This window comes from Plectropomus leopardus, chromosome 14 (assembly GCF_008729295.1).
Source record: "Plectropomus leopardus isolate mb chromosome 14, YSFRI_Pleo_2.0, whole genome shotgun sequence".
Taxonomy (NCBI): domain Eukaryota; kingdom Metazoa; phylum Chordata; class Actinopteri; order Perciformes; family Serranidae; genus Plectropomus; species Plectropomus leopardus.
In genome coordinates, this window is record NC_056476.1 from 20399396 (window position 1) to 20414783 (window position 15388).

At 39.7% G+C, this 15388-nt stretch overlaps 1 protein-coding gene across 1 annotated transcript in view; it reads right to left on the reverse strand.

Annotated features, from left to right (window-relative positions):
• Window positions 1-3030: 3030 nt before the first annotated feature.
• plcb2 (phospholipase C, beta 2) overlaps window positions 3031-15388 on the reverse strand; it is a 33202-nt gene continuing 20844 nt past the window's right edge. Inside the window, exons 21-32 of the mRNA XM_042501238.1 lie at window positions 14428-14527; window positions 14147-14251; window positions 13886-13950; window positions 13626-13716; window positions 11766-12248; window positions 11396-11579; window positions 10682-10823; window positions 9611-9675; window positions 9001-9060; window positions 8764-8821; window positions 6238-6321; window positions 3031-4432 (exon numbers count right to left, since the gene is read on the reverse strand). Coding sequence (XP_042357172.1) covers window positions 4262-4432; window positions 6238-6321; window positions 8764-8821; window positions 9001-9060; window positions 9611-9675; window positions 10682-10823; window positions 11396-11579; window positions 11766-12248; window positions 13626-13716; window positions 13886-13950; window positions 14147-14251; window positions 14428-14527 — 1608 coding nt within the window. The 3' untranslated portion in view covers window positions 3031-4261. The remainder of the gene's footprint in view (window positions 4433-6237; window positions 6322-8763; window positions 8822-9000; window positions 9061-9610; window positions 9676-10681; window positions 10824-11395; window positions 11580-11765; window positions 12249-13625; window positions 13717-13885; window positions 13951-14146; window positions 14252-14427; window positions 14528-15388) is intronic.

Sequence of the window (15388 nt, forward strand, 5' to 3'; positions counted from 1 at the left end):
TGCAGAACTGTGCTTTCAATCACAGCCAAGATTTAGTAGGACTACACTGATGGCCTGTTTTAACAGTTTTTATGCTTTTCATTTCTTGATGTTTCCTTTCAGTAAATTTATTTCGAAAAAATGTATTTAAGACCCTTTTGGATGCAAAAAAAAGACAAAAAACTGTACGCAGCTCTTGTTTGAGCTTTACAAACACCCAAATTGATTGATTTGATTTCTTTCAAAAACATGGGAGGATGTTACAAGTTATGAGTTACAAGAAAACTTGAAATTTAGCAAAAACGAAAAAAAAAAGGAGAACGAAAAGAACAAACAAAGAAACAGGACAAAAATGCTAAATATATAGTAGTAGTAATAATATTAATAATAATTTTAAATATAGTTTTCTGGACATTACTCTCTATTAATTTTTCTTCACGGGTCATTTTATTTCCCTATTTTTTGTGGTTTGTGGAACATCTGTTGCCAAGTTGCTCATTGCATTTTTAGCCATATTTTCAAAAGAAATCAAACCAATTTGCTCAAAGTTCCCGGTTTCAAAGAGTAAATTAAACATTTCTCTCTGAACATGCATGCACTGGGAATTCTAGCCAACAAAATCAAATTTTCCATCACAACATCTGCTCTGGTGTTCGCTCTGTAAATGTTTGTGTCAGTACATGTGTGATCAGAAGCACTTCCTTCCGCTCTCCATCCAGTTTCAGTGAGCAGACACGTGTTGCTCAGTGGCAAAGATCCTGCTCAGGCCATCCCTCTCCAGCTGGTATGAGACAGAGCTGCCAGAGTCGTCTTCATCGTCTTATGTAAGATTATCAGCCCGGTGACTCAGGGCTGACTGATTTCACACTCTAAAGCTCACAGTTCATCTGTGTTGTGCATGAGGTGGCAGGACTCTCAGGCACAAGCTGTGTCTCCCAGACGTGGTTTGTCCAGATCCTCCGCTTTTAAATGTCAGTCATGTCATTTGATTCAGAAGACGGGTTTCGCACCAAAAAGGAAATAAGAGGTACAGACAGATTGGTTTGGACGGCGAGTCAGTGGAGAGCTGTGCTCATTACTAAATGTTTTTATGTGTGTCTAAACAATTGAAGAAGCAATGGGCTCTCACTGATCTGACAGACTGCCCTGGTCTATCTCATTTAATGTATCTGGTGCTGTATTTACTTTGAACATTTCTCAGTCACCTGCGTTCTCTCCAGTCCATGTGCCTTTACAAAAAGCGCACTCGATCCACTGCAGATCTCTTATTAGTTTGGAGAGAAAGGACATTGCAATTATGAATCAGCTGTGCCATAATTTGCCAAATTACACCGACCAGAATAGCAGTCTGAAGCAATGCACAGAGAGAGAGACCTCTAGATGGTCCTTGGTGGTCACCACTGGACTCCATGTACCAGCTGCTCTTTACTCAAGTTCTTAGCGATGATTGAACCACTGGACTGTGAAAGTCTTATTACAAACTACAGTATACAATACAACAATACAATTTTGATGCTTCTCTTGTCCACTCAGTCTTCAACTGGGCTCTTAGACATTTACCCTGTGACACAGAATTGCATGTTTGATATTTAAGGTCATCTATTAGCAGAAAGGGTATTTAATATTCAGAATTATATTTCTTTAGTTTAAATAATCGCCTGAAAATATGAGTTGAGTAATGAAACCAAGTGAACTTTTTTCAAGTTACATCATCACCGTGTTTCCTTAACCTAAACTACATGACCTATGTAACTTGTGTAGCAAGTGTATTTGGTACACAAGTGTACTTGTGTATGTAGATAGCATACAAACCAATGTATGTGTTACTGTATGTGTCACAATTCGCAGTTCAAAAGGGGACTCGATTGCAGAAAAGCAGTAAGGCAGGTAGAAACAACAAAAAGTGAGCTGTAATGAGATAAAGCTGATGGCAGACAAATGACAAAAAAAAAAAACAAAAAAAAACAGGCAAGCAACAGAACTAGGAAGCTGGCTGAGGTGAAACAAAGTACAACAATATAACACAATAAACTGAACTGAGAACAGAGCCATACTGGAACAAGGAGCACAGAGAGGACACTTGTGATAAACAGACTGAAAAAAGGCAAGAGGGAGCAAAGACTCAATACACAAGGAGAGTCGGGAGATAACAGGGGACAGGTGACAGCAGGGTTAAAGAGGAACAGGTGAACCTAATCAGGGTGGGGCAGATGATCACTAAAGAGGGAAAACACACAAAGACAGGATGTAAAACCAAACATGGCACATGAGGAGTGAGCCTACAAAAAAAAACAAGAATCAGACCAAAATGAAACAAAGCAAAACCTTCAGGAAAAAAAAAAAACGTCCAAAAGATAACAGACACACAAAAACTCAGGATCTTGACAGTATGAGAAAACACTGGAACATAAGCAGTTCGGTGCATTGCAAAAATAAGTAGTCAGGTGCTACTTCAAATTTTTGTTTTTCTCAACCCTTTGAAACCTGAGCAAATTGGATGGATTTCTTTTCAAAACATGGGAAAAAGCAAAGAGAAACTTAAGAAGAAATGACCCAAAAATTAGCAAAAAATAAAACTAAATAAAAATGTAAAAACTACAAGAACAATAAAATAAAAACAACAACAATCAACATGTAAAAGAGTGCTTAAAAATGTAATTTTGTGGAATAACTTTAAATATATTATTATGATAATTACAAATATATTTCTGGGACATTTTTTCCCTCGCTTTTAAAAAACATTTTAATTTTAAAAATAATTTTCATAACTTCTAATTTCTTGCAATATGCACAACATTTCTTGCCAAATTCCTCCTTTTTTAACCAATGTTTTCAAAAGACAGGAAATCCATTTGCTCAGGGTTTAAATGTTTAAATACTTATGAAGATGCCTGAACGCAGCACAAAACGATAGAGATTGTGAGATTTTAGTCATTTCAAATTAGCATAGAAACACAAGCTGAAGGTTGCCAGTTTGATCCCTGGATCAGCAGGAAGTGTACGTGAAAGTTTCAGTGCTTCTGAGCAAGAACAACATTTTAGAAGGCGGCTCGTATGTGTGAATGTGGGTAAGTGCGTGAGCATGATCAGGAATTTTCCTGAAAAGAGAGCATTTATCTCAGTGAGTTTTATGCAGATTAGTTTCCTGCTTATGACCAGTTTTTTGGTGCATACCAATTATGTTGTCAATATCACATCCTGGTTTCAGACACCTGGATATGTTAGCTGCAGTGTCGTGATATAAAAAGGGACGTTGGGGCACATAAACATCTTGTCCAGGTTTCTGCTCATTCTCTGCCATGCATGCAGCTGTGTCCTTAACTCCAGTCACATTACAGCCAGTAAGACAAAAAGTCTGATGATAAATAACAATTCTAGTGTGCTGAAATGTCATTACAGCTGTGAACAGAAATGTCAGACAGTACAGAATGACACACCTGCATACAGTGCAATTATAGTTTATTAGGAACTATATATCACAAAAACAAATATTTCTTAATGCAGAGGGAATATTATATTTGTTTTTTAAAGCTTGTTTTCAGGTAATTTTCTTGTAATAATTTACTATTTTATTGCAATTTGTATGACATTTCTAGCCAAGTTGCCAATTGACTTTTTTCCCCCATGTTTTCAAAGGAAATTGGACCAAATCTGCTCATGTTTCAGAGGTGTACATGCATGATAAAGGCTTCTAAACGAACCACAAGAAAACTGTTGTTAATCCAGGGTTTAAAGAAATAATGTAGCCATGTTTCCCCTGCAAACCTTCATTTCAACCACAACACACCTAAATCTCAGAGAGAGTGCTTTGCTGTGGCTTCATAGAGTATCACACACCATGTGCCGAAGTGTGACAGATGGAGTCATTGTCTCAATTCAGCCTGCAGACTCTGGTAACCCATTTTTGCCGCTACATTTTCCCTGCTACATTTATTCCTATTTTTGAACTCATTAAGAAGACCGAAGGGAGACAGGAGAAGCTTTTAGTGATGGGCCTTCATCTGAAAGGTATCTGTCGCTGCATTTGGGTGTTTCTCATCAGGGAAAAGCAACAAAAATACAATTAAATGGAAAATTATTTCCAACTGATCGAACTTTTGGTTTACAGCACATCCACAAAAACATCAGTATGGCTTACTGACTCCTAAAATACCTTTCTCTAAGAAAAGCACCTCTAAATTGAAATTTCACACACACATCTTCCCTAATTCAATCTTCTACTACTCCACAGTTATGCTCAGACTGTAAAAATGTTCCTAAAAAGTGAGGTCAAAAGGCAACTCTAACCTAAGAAGACATCTCCATAGAAGCCCACTCCTTCCGCCTTCTTGTCTCCGGCCTGGTCGACCAGTTCGGGAAAGTGAGCCCCGACACACACGTTGACAGCCTCCTTCACCTCCACTGGCAGAGACCTCAGTTTCTGATCGTGCTCCTTCAGGGCCTCCTGATTGAGCTGCAGGCACAGGGACCAAAGGTTAGTTAGAGGTTACAGGCTTGTTGAAAGGACACATTGACATTTTCACCGTCTCTTTTCTCTCTGCCAGATGCTTATCATAATCTTTAGGGAATAGATTTGTGTATTGGCACCAGTAAAAATAAAGATCATTGCTAAGCTCCAGCTTAGCAAACTGGCTTGAACCCAGTGGATTGATTTTAAACAACAATGAGGATCAGCTACTTTCAGAATATTTAATAATGTGGCAATGTGCCTGTATGAAAGAAAATGGTTCAATACTTTATCAATGATGTTAAACACATACAGCAAAGATTAGTTTTGCATGTTATCCTCATTTGTCCCTAAATCTCTTAGCACTTGCCTGAATTCCTCCCACTGCTTCTCTTCATATCAAAAAATGTATTTGTAAGCTAATACTATTGGTGAGGCATAAAAACACACCATCCATCTGGCGTTCAAGCGTCAATGTCTAAACTATCTAACACCTCGTTTCTCAATCATAACTGCCAAGACTTCAGCAATCCAAAGCAAAGCATTGTCAGAAAAGTGCTCTGACATCATTTACAGCGGTGGGAGCTTGGGGCTGCTTTCTCAATCGCCTGAACTGGATGCGTCACACTGAAACATTACGTATGATCTCTGAATGGACAGATGGCAGCCGTTGACAATGAATTTGGGGATTTGTTGTTGGCATAGTGTCGATTTGCTTGTATTAATCAGATATTAATCACGCTGTGGGAACACACCTACCATGTGGGAGGGTGTTTCCAGCACAAGAAGATTTCTAGGGGGCCAAGAAATCAAGAATTTAATCTGCTTTTTGACCGGAGGAACCGCAGGCTGAGTCTAGTTACTGCGTGATTGTTCCAGGCAGCAAAAAAGTCCTTCTTCAGGGGGTTGTGATGGTTACCAGCCATCTGGGTTTACAGTGCTGAACATTTGCTAATTTGTAAAACTTCTATTGATCTAATTTGCCTTTACAGATCTTCAGACACAGAAGAAGAAATGTGCAAAAGGGACTTTTACGCCTCAAACACACCAAACAGACATAAAAAAAAACTAGTGGCAACGAAGGCAAACTGGTGCGTCACCTTACGTGGTCTGTGTCTCAGCCACAAGGTCGCACTTGAGAAGACCACAAAGACAACAACAGCTAACGCACAGCATGTGCATTCTAGACCTGTGTGAGAGAGAATTACTGTCCACACCAACAGATGGTTGTCTGTATCAGGCCCCCCAGGAATGCAACCTTGCTTCAAACTTTTCCAGTAAAAGAAACGTCTGTTAAACTGTTGACAAGACACCTCGAACTGCAAACGAGGCCAGTTATGACTTTTTCTGTTATGATGTTATGATCGATGGAGATTTATATTTAGAAAATATTAAAAATCTGTGACAGCATCCTAAATGTAGAGTGCTGAGAAACACCACTACGCATATTCAGTGGGCTACATACACCAGAAGTAAACCTGGAAGCTCAAAATTTTTGGGGCATTTGCGCCAGGCAAACAATTCCAATGGATCAAATAGGCGCCACCTTAGGGTCTGGTATCCATCTATTATTATACATTCATAGTCTGTATTATTCATTCTCAAAGGAAACTGGAAGACCAACAGGACATAGATTTGTGTTTCCGAGGATAGCGAAGGAATGACCCTCAACAGTCTACCTCACTCTGCCCCCGATTGGCTCTGGTGTGTCATAGCCCTTAGTAATTAGTTTAGCTCCTAACTTCTAGAGTTTTTGTTCAAAAAGTGACTTAGGACATCCTCCTAAGTGTATCCTGGTGTCAGTGTGTTACCTGATTAGTCAGGGTCTTGATTTCTTCCAGCGTAGCAGCCTGTTTCTTCATCAGAGCCACTTGCTGTGGGCTGTAATCTGAAGACTGTAAAATCACAGCAAAGTACAACACATGTCACTCCTGGAAAACATGATTGATCTGTGGTTTGAGTCTGTTTGAGTGCATATGGTATCAGGTGAGAGATAAAAGACTGTCTGCATGTCTATAAGCAGTTCTGCTCATGTTTCTGCCTGTGCGTGTGTGTGTGTATATGTGTGCAGATCTAGAGAGGAATGCACTCATGGGATGCAACCTGAGCAAAAGAATCGATACAGTTAAGTCACAGCAGGCTGGACTTGTCCAGTTTGGTTACACCGCTGTTATTGCACCTGGGCCATTCAATACTGAAGCTGCGCCGATTAAACAAGTGATTGTGTTATAAATAGTTGCCATAATTATCAGGCAAATGCTGATTAGGTAGATCGAAATGAGCTGCAATGCGACCCTTATGCACGGAGGTGAGTGGGTTTTTGCTCCGAGTCGATGGCAGAGGAACAGAGTGAAATGGCCTGGTCTTTAACCCAGATACAACAGGTCTGAATCTTGATGAGGAACAAGAGCAGAGCCCGGTGAGTCATCGACCACACATGGATTAGTCTGCTCCCTGTAAACAGCCTCTGAGTAATGGACAAGCCTGGCCTATGGTCAGGGCCTGCTGCACTTTACTCAGTGGTTAAAGGGCTGTGTGTGTTTGCCTGTGCGGGTAGCTTGAGGGTAAATGGGTGTGCGTGTTCACGTGTGTGTGACTGTACTTACAGTTCAACAATGTGTGTGTGTGTGTTTGTGTGTGTGTGTGTGTGTGTGTAAGCAAGTACATGGGTTTATGAGAGCAGGTGTGCAGATGTATGAAAGGAAAGCGCTGTAAGACGCGTATTTCTCCAATGTTTTGTTCGATTCTTTTGGTAACCATAGTTACACTGTTAAATATAATGTGTTAAGCAAGCTAGTCAGTGGATGTGAAGTGTGAGCTCTGACAGTGATGCTGTTTAAGGTACGTGTGCAGAGATGTGAGTTTTTAGCATCAAACTTCAGTCAAATTATGTGAAGATTTCCATTGCTTTTTCCTTTAAAGGAGCAGTTCAACATTTTGAGATGTATGCTTATGTACTTTCTTAGTGCGATTTAGGTGAAGAGATTGGTACCACTCACATGTTTGCTTGTGAAAGCGGACCTATTATGCTCATTTTGAGGTTCATTCTTGTATTTTGACTTTCTACCTAAACATGCTTACATATTTTAATTTCCAAAAAAACACTTTATTTTCCTCATACTGTCTGTGCTGGAACACCTTTATTCACCCTCATTCTGAAAGACTTAGTTTTAGCATCTGTCTCTTTAAGCCCTACTCCTGAAAATGCCCATTCTGCTCTGACTGATCAGCGTTTCCAGGTTTTCCACATTTTCACTCTCAGCGTAGCTTCACTGCCACTGACGTCCGGACAACAATAACAAACAACATTAACTTCCAGGTAGACAACTGAAACCGGCAAACTTGTTTGTCATTTTCAGTCATAAAAGTAATGTTTAAAGATGTATAGTTTAACACGGTGGTGTGATAAATCTTGCAGTTCTGTTGTGTTTATTTCATATGTCTTTAATAAACCAAATCTACTGTAACAGAAGCTAAGCAAGTACTGCAAATCAAAATTTAGCCAACTAAAAAGACCCACCTTAAAAAAAATCAACATCAGTTTAAGTGTACACTATAGTTGGAATATTTTCACCACTTTAGCTAACACACTAACTGATCCAGGCAGCAGTGGACCAACTCTGTGTTTTGCAAAGTAAAATGACTGTTTTGTCAATAGAGGCTGGTGGCTTTGAGATAACCGTTTAAGTTCCCCATCTGAAAGTTCGGTGTGGTGGCGAGGTAAAGCAGTGGCAATCTTCCAAATATAACGTATAGTTAAACTTATATGGATTTTTTTCAGTGGACCTTTTTAGGCGGCTAAACACTAACCAATTGAGGGAACGTTTGCTCAGCAACCCTTTATTTTATGTATGTGATGCAGAGGTTTTCCAGTTAAACATTATTGTAAAAAAACATTGTGATTTAGTCTATAGTGTCACTTTCTACCTTGAAAAATTATTGGTAAAAGCTCCTAAACCTAAATCTTTGCCACAGTTTATATGAACATCTGACATTGTGACATTACATAAAGCCTTTGAGAGAAAACAAGGAAAAGTACTGTATATTAGATCCCCTTTAAATATGAAGCTTCTGCCAGCCATGCTGGTAACTTGTTACCTTTAGACAGATCCAGGCTAGCTGATTTCAGCTGATTTCAGTCTTTAAGCTAACCAGCTTCTAGTTCTACCTTCATACTTTCTGCACAGACTTTATGCTGGTATCACTCCTTTCATCAAACCCCCAGCAGGAAAGTAAAAAATTGCATTTCCTAAGATGTCAAACAACTCCTTCAAGTCTACATACATGCTCAAAAAGTCTAAATCTGCTACTTTCAACAAGTTTAAAAGACTACTTACCACGTTATCAGACTGACTGGGCTCATCCAAAATCTCTGTGCTCATTGCCTTTTTCAGCCTAAGAGAAGATAATCATAATTTTCAATTTGAACTCTTGTAAATAATGTTAAAAATTCATCAAATCAGATCCAATGTGCTGTTTTTCTTCTGAGTAAAAAGACTGCGACACAGACAGAGAAACGGCAATGAAAGAAAACACATAAAGTAACTGAAGGCAAGGTCACGCTGTGAACTCACTTTGCTTTCTCTGAGGATGAACATTTGGAGATTGTTTTCTTCTTATTCTCTTTGATTTCACTGCAAAACAAGATAGAAAGTGAAGACCCCTACTTGATTCAGATTCTAAAAAATGAAAAGTGTTACTATAAACAACCTTACTTCCTTTAAAAAGGAGTTGCTGGGCTGTGTGTCTCTGATGTGACCTTTTCTTTACAGTGAAAGGAAGGCTTAAAATGTGATGTTATAGTGTCTGTGCGGACAGGTAGATTATTGAGGCTGCCTTCGCCTCCCTACTGCTGTTTAAACACCTGTTGGATAATGGCTGTCCTGAGATAACCATCTGCCAGCTGGGGACTCTGGATAACACACACACTTACAAACACACACACACATCCAGAGCACCATAAGCCAGCCAAGGACATTAAAAGACCCGCACATTGAGGTGATTTATTCATTATTTGATAGTATTGTCTTTGCAAAAATGTCAAATGTTTCACCTCAGATGACACACATACACATACACACTGTCACACCAAAATCTCAAGGCACAGATTGCACACACTCAGCAAACCCTCTGCACTGTCAGTGTGCACACCATGTCCTCAATGTGTTGTATGTGTGCTCACACCTCTCCAGGGTCTTCAGCTCTATGGTGTGTCTCTCTGTGGCCATCTCTAGCAGTTTGGCCAGTCTCTGTCACAATAGAAGACGGAAGTGACACAATCACAGTTGAGATCAAGCTAGAAAAGATTTTGAGTTGCTCTAAATAACAATGCCAGTGCTTTGTGTGTGATTAAAGTCTCTCCCCCAAAGCAAAAGTTCAGCCCCGTGTTCAGCCCTTGGCTCTCAGAGCACCAGAACCTGCATGCAGGATGCTTCCTCTCACCTCACTCCAAAATTACCTGACTGACCTCTCAGTTTCATGCAGATCTGGAGCTTATGCTGAGAGTACCCCTGAGCACCTACATCTGGTATAGAAATCAATAGAGCATCTAAAACACTGGCTGCTCGCCCACAATCTCACACACACCACAGGTAGAGAGAGAAAAAAATAGGTGCTCTATGAGCCACAGTGCATCTTGAGTCATGGAAATGAATCCTATTTTTGGTTTGTATCATCAGAAGTCATAATGACAGCTAAGAGGGAGGTATGAGGAGAGTAATGGTTAATAATAAGAAGCCCGTAAGAGCAGGTTATACTAGGATGAGGAGTTGATTATTACTTTCAGGTATCTATTTAAAATGTTCATATATGGATGAAATGTAAAAATAAAGACACTGTTGATGTGTTTGAGATTATAGCACATTGAAGTGCATCATCTGATACTGCAATTATAAAAAAAAGTATATGGTTCCAAACTTTCTTGCAAGACATTTGAAGTTAGTGTGACAAATAGCTATACATTTGATGCGAATAAATCAGACATAAAGGCCCTTTTTTGCAGCACAGGTGGATCTTCTGCTGACCAGGAACTGGAGAGTCAATTAAAGAAGTTGATAATTGCCACTATGAGCAACACCTTACACATTACACAGTCAATTGACCTCTTGTTAATATAAGAATATTGATTAGTGCAGCATTAAGTGCAGTACTTTAGTAAATGTACTGATTTACTTTCAATCACTTATGTCCTTTTTTCTCATTTTAAATGGGAAACAGAATTTTAAATGAGCCAACATGAGCCTGTATTTTACTGACCTCTGTAGCACACTGCTCTTTCTTTTTCCTCAGCTGATCACAATGCTCCCTCCACAGAGCTTGCAGCTCAGCCTGCATCTTTTCCTTCTGCTCCTGCACCCGCTCTGTCTTCACCCCAGAGTCCGAGGAGATTCCCCCTCCCCTGGAGGAAACATGACATGAGACAACATAACAGGACATATGCAAGGGAATTACACTTCATGCACTAACAGCCAGTACCCCTTTAAGTGCAGAAATGGTTACTGGAAATCCTATATAGCAATGCTGATTTGGCCTTGAATAACATGTTTGTCCTGAGAGCTTAGAGTTGAGGACTGTGCACAAAAAGCATATTCATTTAGTTGTCCTCTTCATCCGCTAATATTTTGCTTCAGCTGGAAAAACACATTAGCTGAGGAATATTCTCCATGCTTCTAAATATAATCTCATTAATGACACGGACCAAAACAACAACAACTTCATTAGTGGGTCAGTATTAATATGCTGTTGAATTCACTGCTACTTTGTAGGAAACAGAAACAGTCTCTGGTGAATGACTAAACATAAACAATCGGACAGATGGATCTCAGCACTCTGAAATTATTGCGCGACACCCCTCCTCCACAAACACTATCTAGTCTTGTGTCTTGTGTCAAACATTTTCTCTCCTACTGCATTTCAGCTAGAAAACTGACTTGGAAAAGACAACAAATAAGATAAAATAAACCGTCTTACTCCTTTTTCTTCACCGAGGCCTTCTTCTTGATGGCCTTGAAGGAGTCAGAGTGTTTCTGAATTACATCCTCTCCTTTTTTCTGATACTTTTTCTCTGCCTCTTTCATGTCTCTCTCCTGTCGCTTGATGACCTTCAGATAGTTCTTGTGCTGTGTCAGTTCCTCGGTAGTCACAGTCGAAGGCTCTGCAGCATAAACACAAGCGGCTTTGTTGTGAGAATCGTCCCACAGCTGTCTGCAGTGGGCATGCACCTATACTGTGATATATCTATGTACCAAATATTCTTAGACATTTTCCCTCTTAGAGATATTAGTGCACTAACATACTGGAAACTGTGGTGAGTGCAGCACATGAAGCATTTCAGTGTTACCTTCGCTGCATGACGGAGGCTGAGATAGGTCACTCAATCCTGCAGACTCGGGTGATGGACTCACTGGACAGGGCAAGACTACAGCAACTGGCTCTTCAGCAGCACCGGCAGCTTCTGTGTCTGATTTATCATCTGAAGAAGGCTCAGGGTTTGCATTGGAGTCGTTTGCCAGCTCCTCTTTGGTATCAGTAACTGCTTCTGGCTCTGGAACCTCCTCCTTCTCAGGTGTTACCTCCTCCTCAGGGGAAGGAGAGGCTTCAGGGAGGGCTTCAGGTGTGGCGCTTTCTGCATCTGGGGCTGGATCTTCAGCAGGAGCGTCGTCAGGAGCTGGAGCAGGTTCTGCTGCAGGTTCTGCTGCAGGTTGTGGAGCATCTGACTTGATCTCATTCTCATCTTTAGCTTCTTCTGCACTTGCTTCTGGTGGAGACTGGGGTGACTGGTCATCGGCATCAGCTGGTGGTGTAGATTCGGATGCGGCCTTTTCTACGGGAAAAAGGGAAAGTGGAAAAGTGTTCAAATACAGCTTCTCAACCCATAGAGAACCCAAATATGTTCCAAACACAAAATAAATTTTGTGTAAAAGTGGATTTCTATCTCAGTGCCCTCATAAATCATTAGCAATTTATTTTTATTAGAATAATTTATTATGCACTCTTTTTTCTGTCCATTCATATTGATGATGAAATCTGACCACAGAAACCATCTAACAAAAAACAAACATTTATTTTTAACAAAGACATGAGTTTATTTATTTTTCATTAACGGTTAACTCATGTCAGTGGATAAAGTGATGTTTCAAAACACATTACGTATATTTTTGTATTGTATTTGTCATCACAAATCAAAATATCTTCAATTTCTGATCTATTACCAGAAAACCTCCTGAGATGAATATTAACAACAACATAATCAATAAGCTTGCAATATTATGAGAATTAAAAATTAAAATTAAATTAAATCAGAACAGTATTTCCCTATTTAAACTGTATTACCCTGTTCATTTTCTAGTAACAATCAGATCCACCATCCATCCCAATGGACGGGTATTTAAAAAAAAATCCTGACTAAAAACTATAAATCTTTCATATGATTTTTTGACATGTTTAAGTCATATAACATCTCATGTTTACTTTAAAAACAGTTTAAAGACAAATTATGTACTTAAAAAGTATGATTAATGGTCTGAAAAGTGCCTTGCTTTTCCTCCTTCCCTCATGGTCAGCTATACTTGTCAAAAAAGGGTTAATGGCTCTCCTGCAGTCCACACTTTAGATGATGCTGAACACTGCGATCGGATTATAGACAAACCATCAAATAATTGTTCTGTAAATTATTCTTTGCATTTGGGTGGAGTCAGATGTCCGAAATCATAGTTCTAGACACTCTAGAAAAGTTATGTTCACTGGAATAGACGAGGCATCTGAACATTCAGCACTAAACACCTACTACAGTAGTAATATTAAAGGTCCAGTTTAAAGAATTTAGTGGCATCTAGTGGTGAGCTTGAAGAACTGAAACTTCTCCCATGTGCAAAGCATGTAGGAGAACTACGGTGGCTGTCATGAAAACGTGAATGGCCCCATCTTGAGCAAGTGTTTTGTTTGTCCATTCTGGGCCATGACAGAAACAACATGGCAGACTCAGTGGAAGAGGACTCGCCCCATATGTAGGTAGAAATGGCTTGTTCTAATGTAACGAAAACGCGATTCTTATTTTCAGAAGTAATTGAAACATTGTCATGAATGTTATATACAGTTTCTGCCAACAGATTACCCTAATTCCTACACACTGGTCTTTTAAAGCTCAGTATCTTTCAAAAATAGTCTCTCTAAACTATGTCCCATTTGCACACTTAATTACCTGCAGCAGGGGCCTCACTCTCCTTAGCTTTGTCCGTGGCGGCTTGGACCACAAGAGGTAACTCATAAGGAGAAATGTAGTCAGAGGATGACTGTGTGGGCACAAAAAGGACAGGAACATCACAAGATAAAAAGGCTGGCCATCTTCCAGGAAGGTAATTAGTGTTGTTAAAAGTTTAAGGCAATACTGAGGACATTACTGATATGTCAATTTTAGAAGCTGATGGCTGAATTAGATTCCTTTTAGCTGCTTTTCGTTACCTCCTTTGGTGTCTTTGTGGTCTTCTCTGTTCCCTTAGTCGGGTTAAATAAGGCATCTGTGAAATCTAGGGTAGAATCAAATGCGTCAGTGTAGCAGTACTTTGCTCTTTAACCAAAAGTGTGTTTAAAAAACTAAATGCTACTGAGCTCCTCACATCCAAACTAAATCAGCTTTGTCCCTGTCTGTCACTCTAACAACATGCATTCAATTGCAGCAGACGCTTTTTCGTTCGCAGAGACCCAAAGTAAAAAGCCAAGCACCTGCGAAGGCAGCAGGGATGTAGTCCTTGACCTCAATGTACACAAAGAGGGCAGGCAGAGTGAGCGGCATGTTGCTCTCACTGCGCAGGCAGATGTGATGGAAACCTGCAGGGCATAAAACAAACCTCGGTGAAATAAAAGCAGCTGCTCCTCTGATCCAGAAGCTGGCCAAAACACGTAAAAAAAAAAAAATTCTGAGGCCTTGGATGATTCAGAGGCTTTTTAAATTATGTAGATCAGATGAAGCATGAAGTGAGGTGTTTTTTCTCTGTTTCACTGACCTGATTGGATAGCATCAAGTGGGATGATCCTGTGTCCCAAGAATTTACCGTTCTCTTCATGGACGACAATTCTTAGAGAGGCCATTTCTGGGAGCAGGATCTATGCATCATAACAACAACAAATATATTAGGAGCAGCAGCAGCAGCACAGTGGGTTATTATGGCCGAGCTCACATAAATACATTCACTAAAAATGCATTTGTGCATATTTTAAAGGTCAAGTGTGTTGGATTTAGGGGGATATATTGGCACACATGGAATATAGTATAGTATAGTAGAGTATAGTATAACTTCTTTAGTGTATGATCACCTGAAAAAAAAAAAATTGTATTTTTGGTATCTTAGAATGAGCCATTTATATCTACATAGGGAGTGAGTCCTCATCGACGTAGATCATCTTGATGCACTGGCACTCACATTTTCATGTTGGTCACCATAGTTAGCACCCTCTACGTGGTAACTATTTCTTTTATCTTTATCAGTAAACGGCTTCTTTCAGTGTTTTTAGCACATTAAATCACCAGTTTCTTAGAGGAGAGACCTCTGCAGATAATGTGGTTAAAACTGAAAACCTCCTAAACATCTGGATCTGCATTTATCAGAGAAAAAACGCGAGCACACATTTGGAGGTGCTGGGCAACTGGGCTGTGACGTGTCAAACAGAAACACTGATTTGTAATGTGAAACTGCTTTATTCAGTGTTTTTCAAGGTTTTAACTTCCATTTGTTTTGGAGTGGAAGAGACCTCTGCAGATAGTTTGGCTCACACTAAAAACCTCCTGATCATCTGGATCAGATTACATGAAGTTATCAGAGAATGAAATTGAACACACGTTAGGTGGTGTTAAGCTAACGGCACGTCTACAGCATGCAAAACAGCATGCTTTATTCAGTGTTTTCCCCAGTTTTAATCATCTGGTCCGTTTGTTTGGAAAGAAGGAGAACTCTGAGGATAATTTTC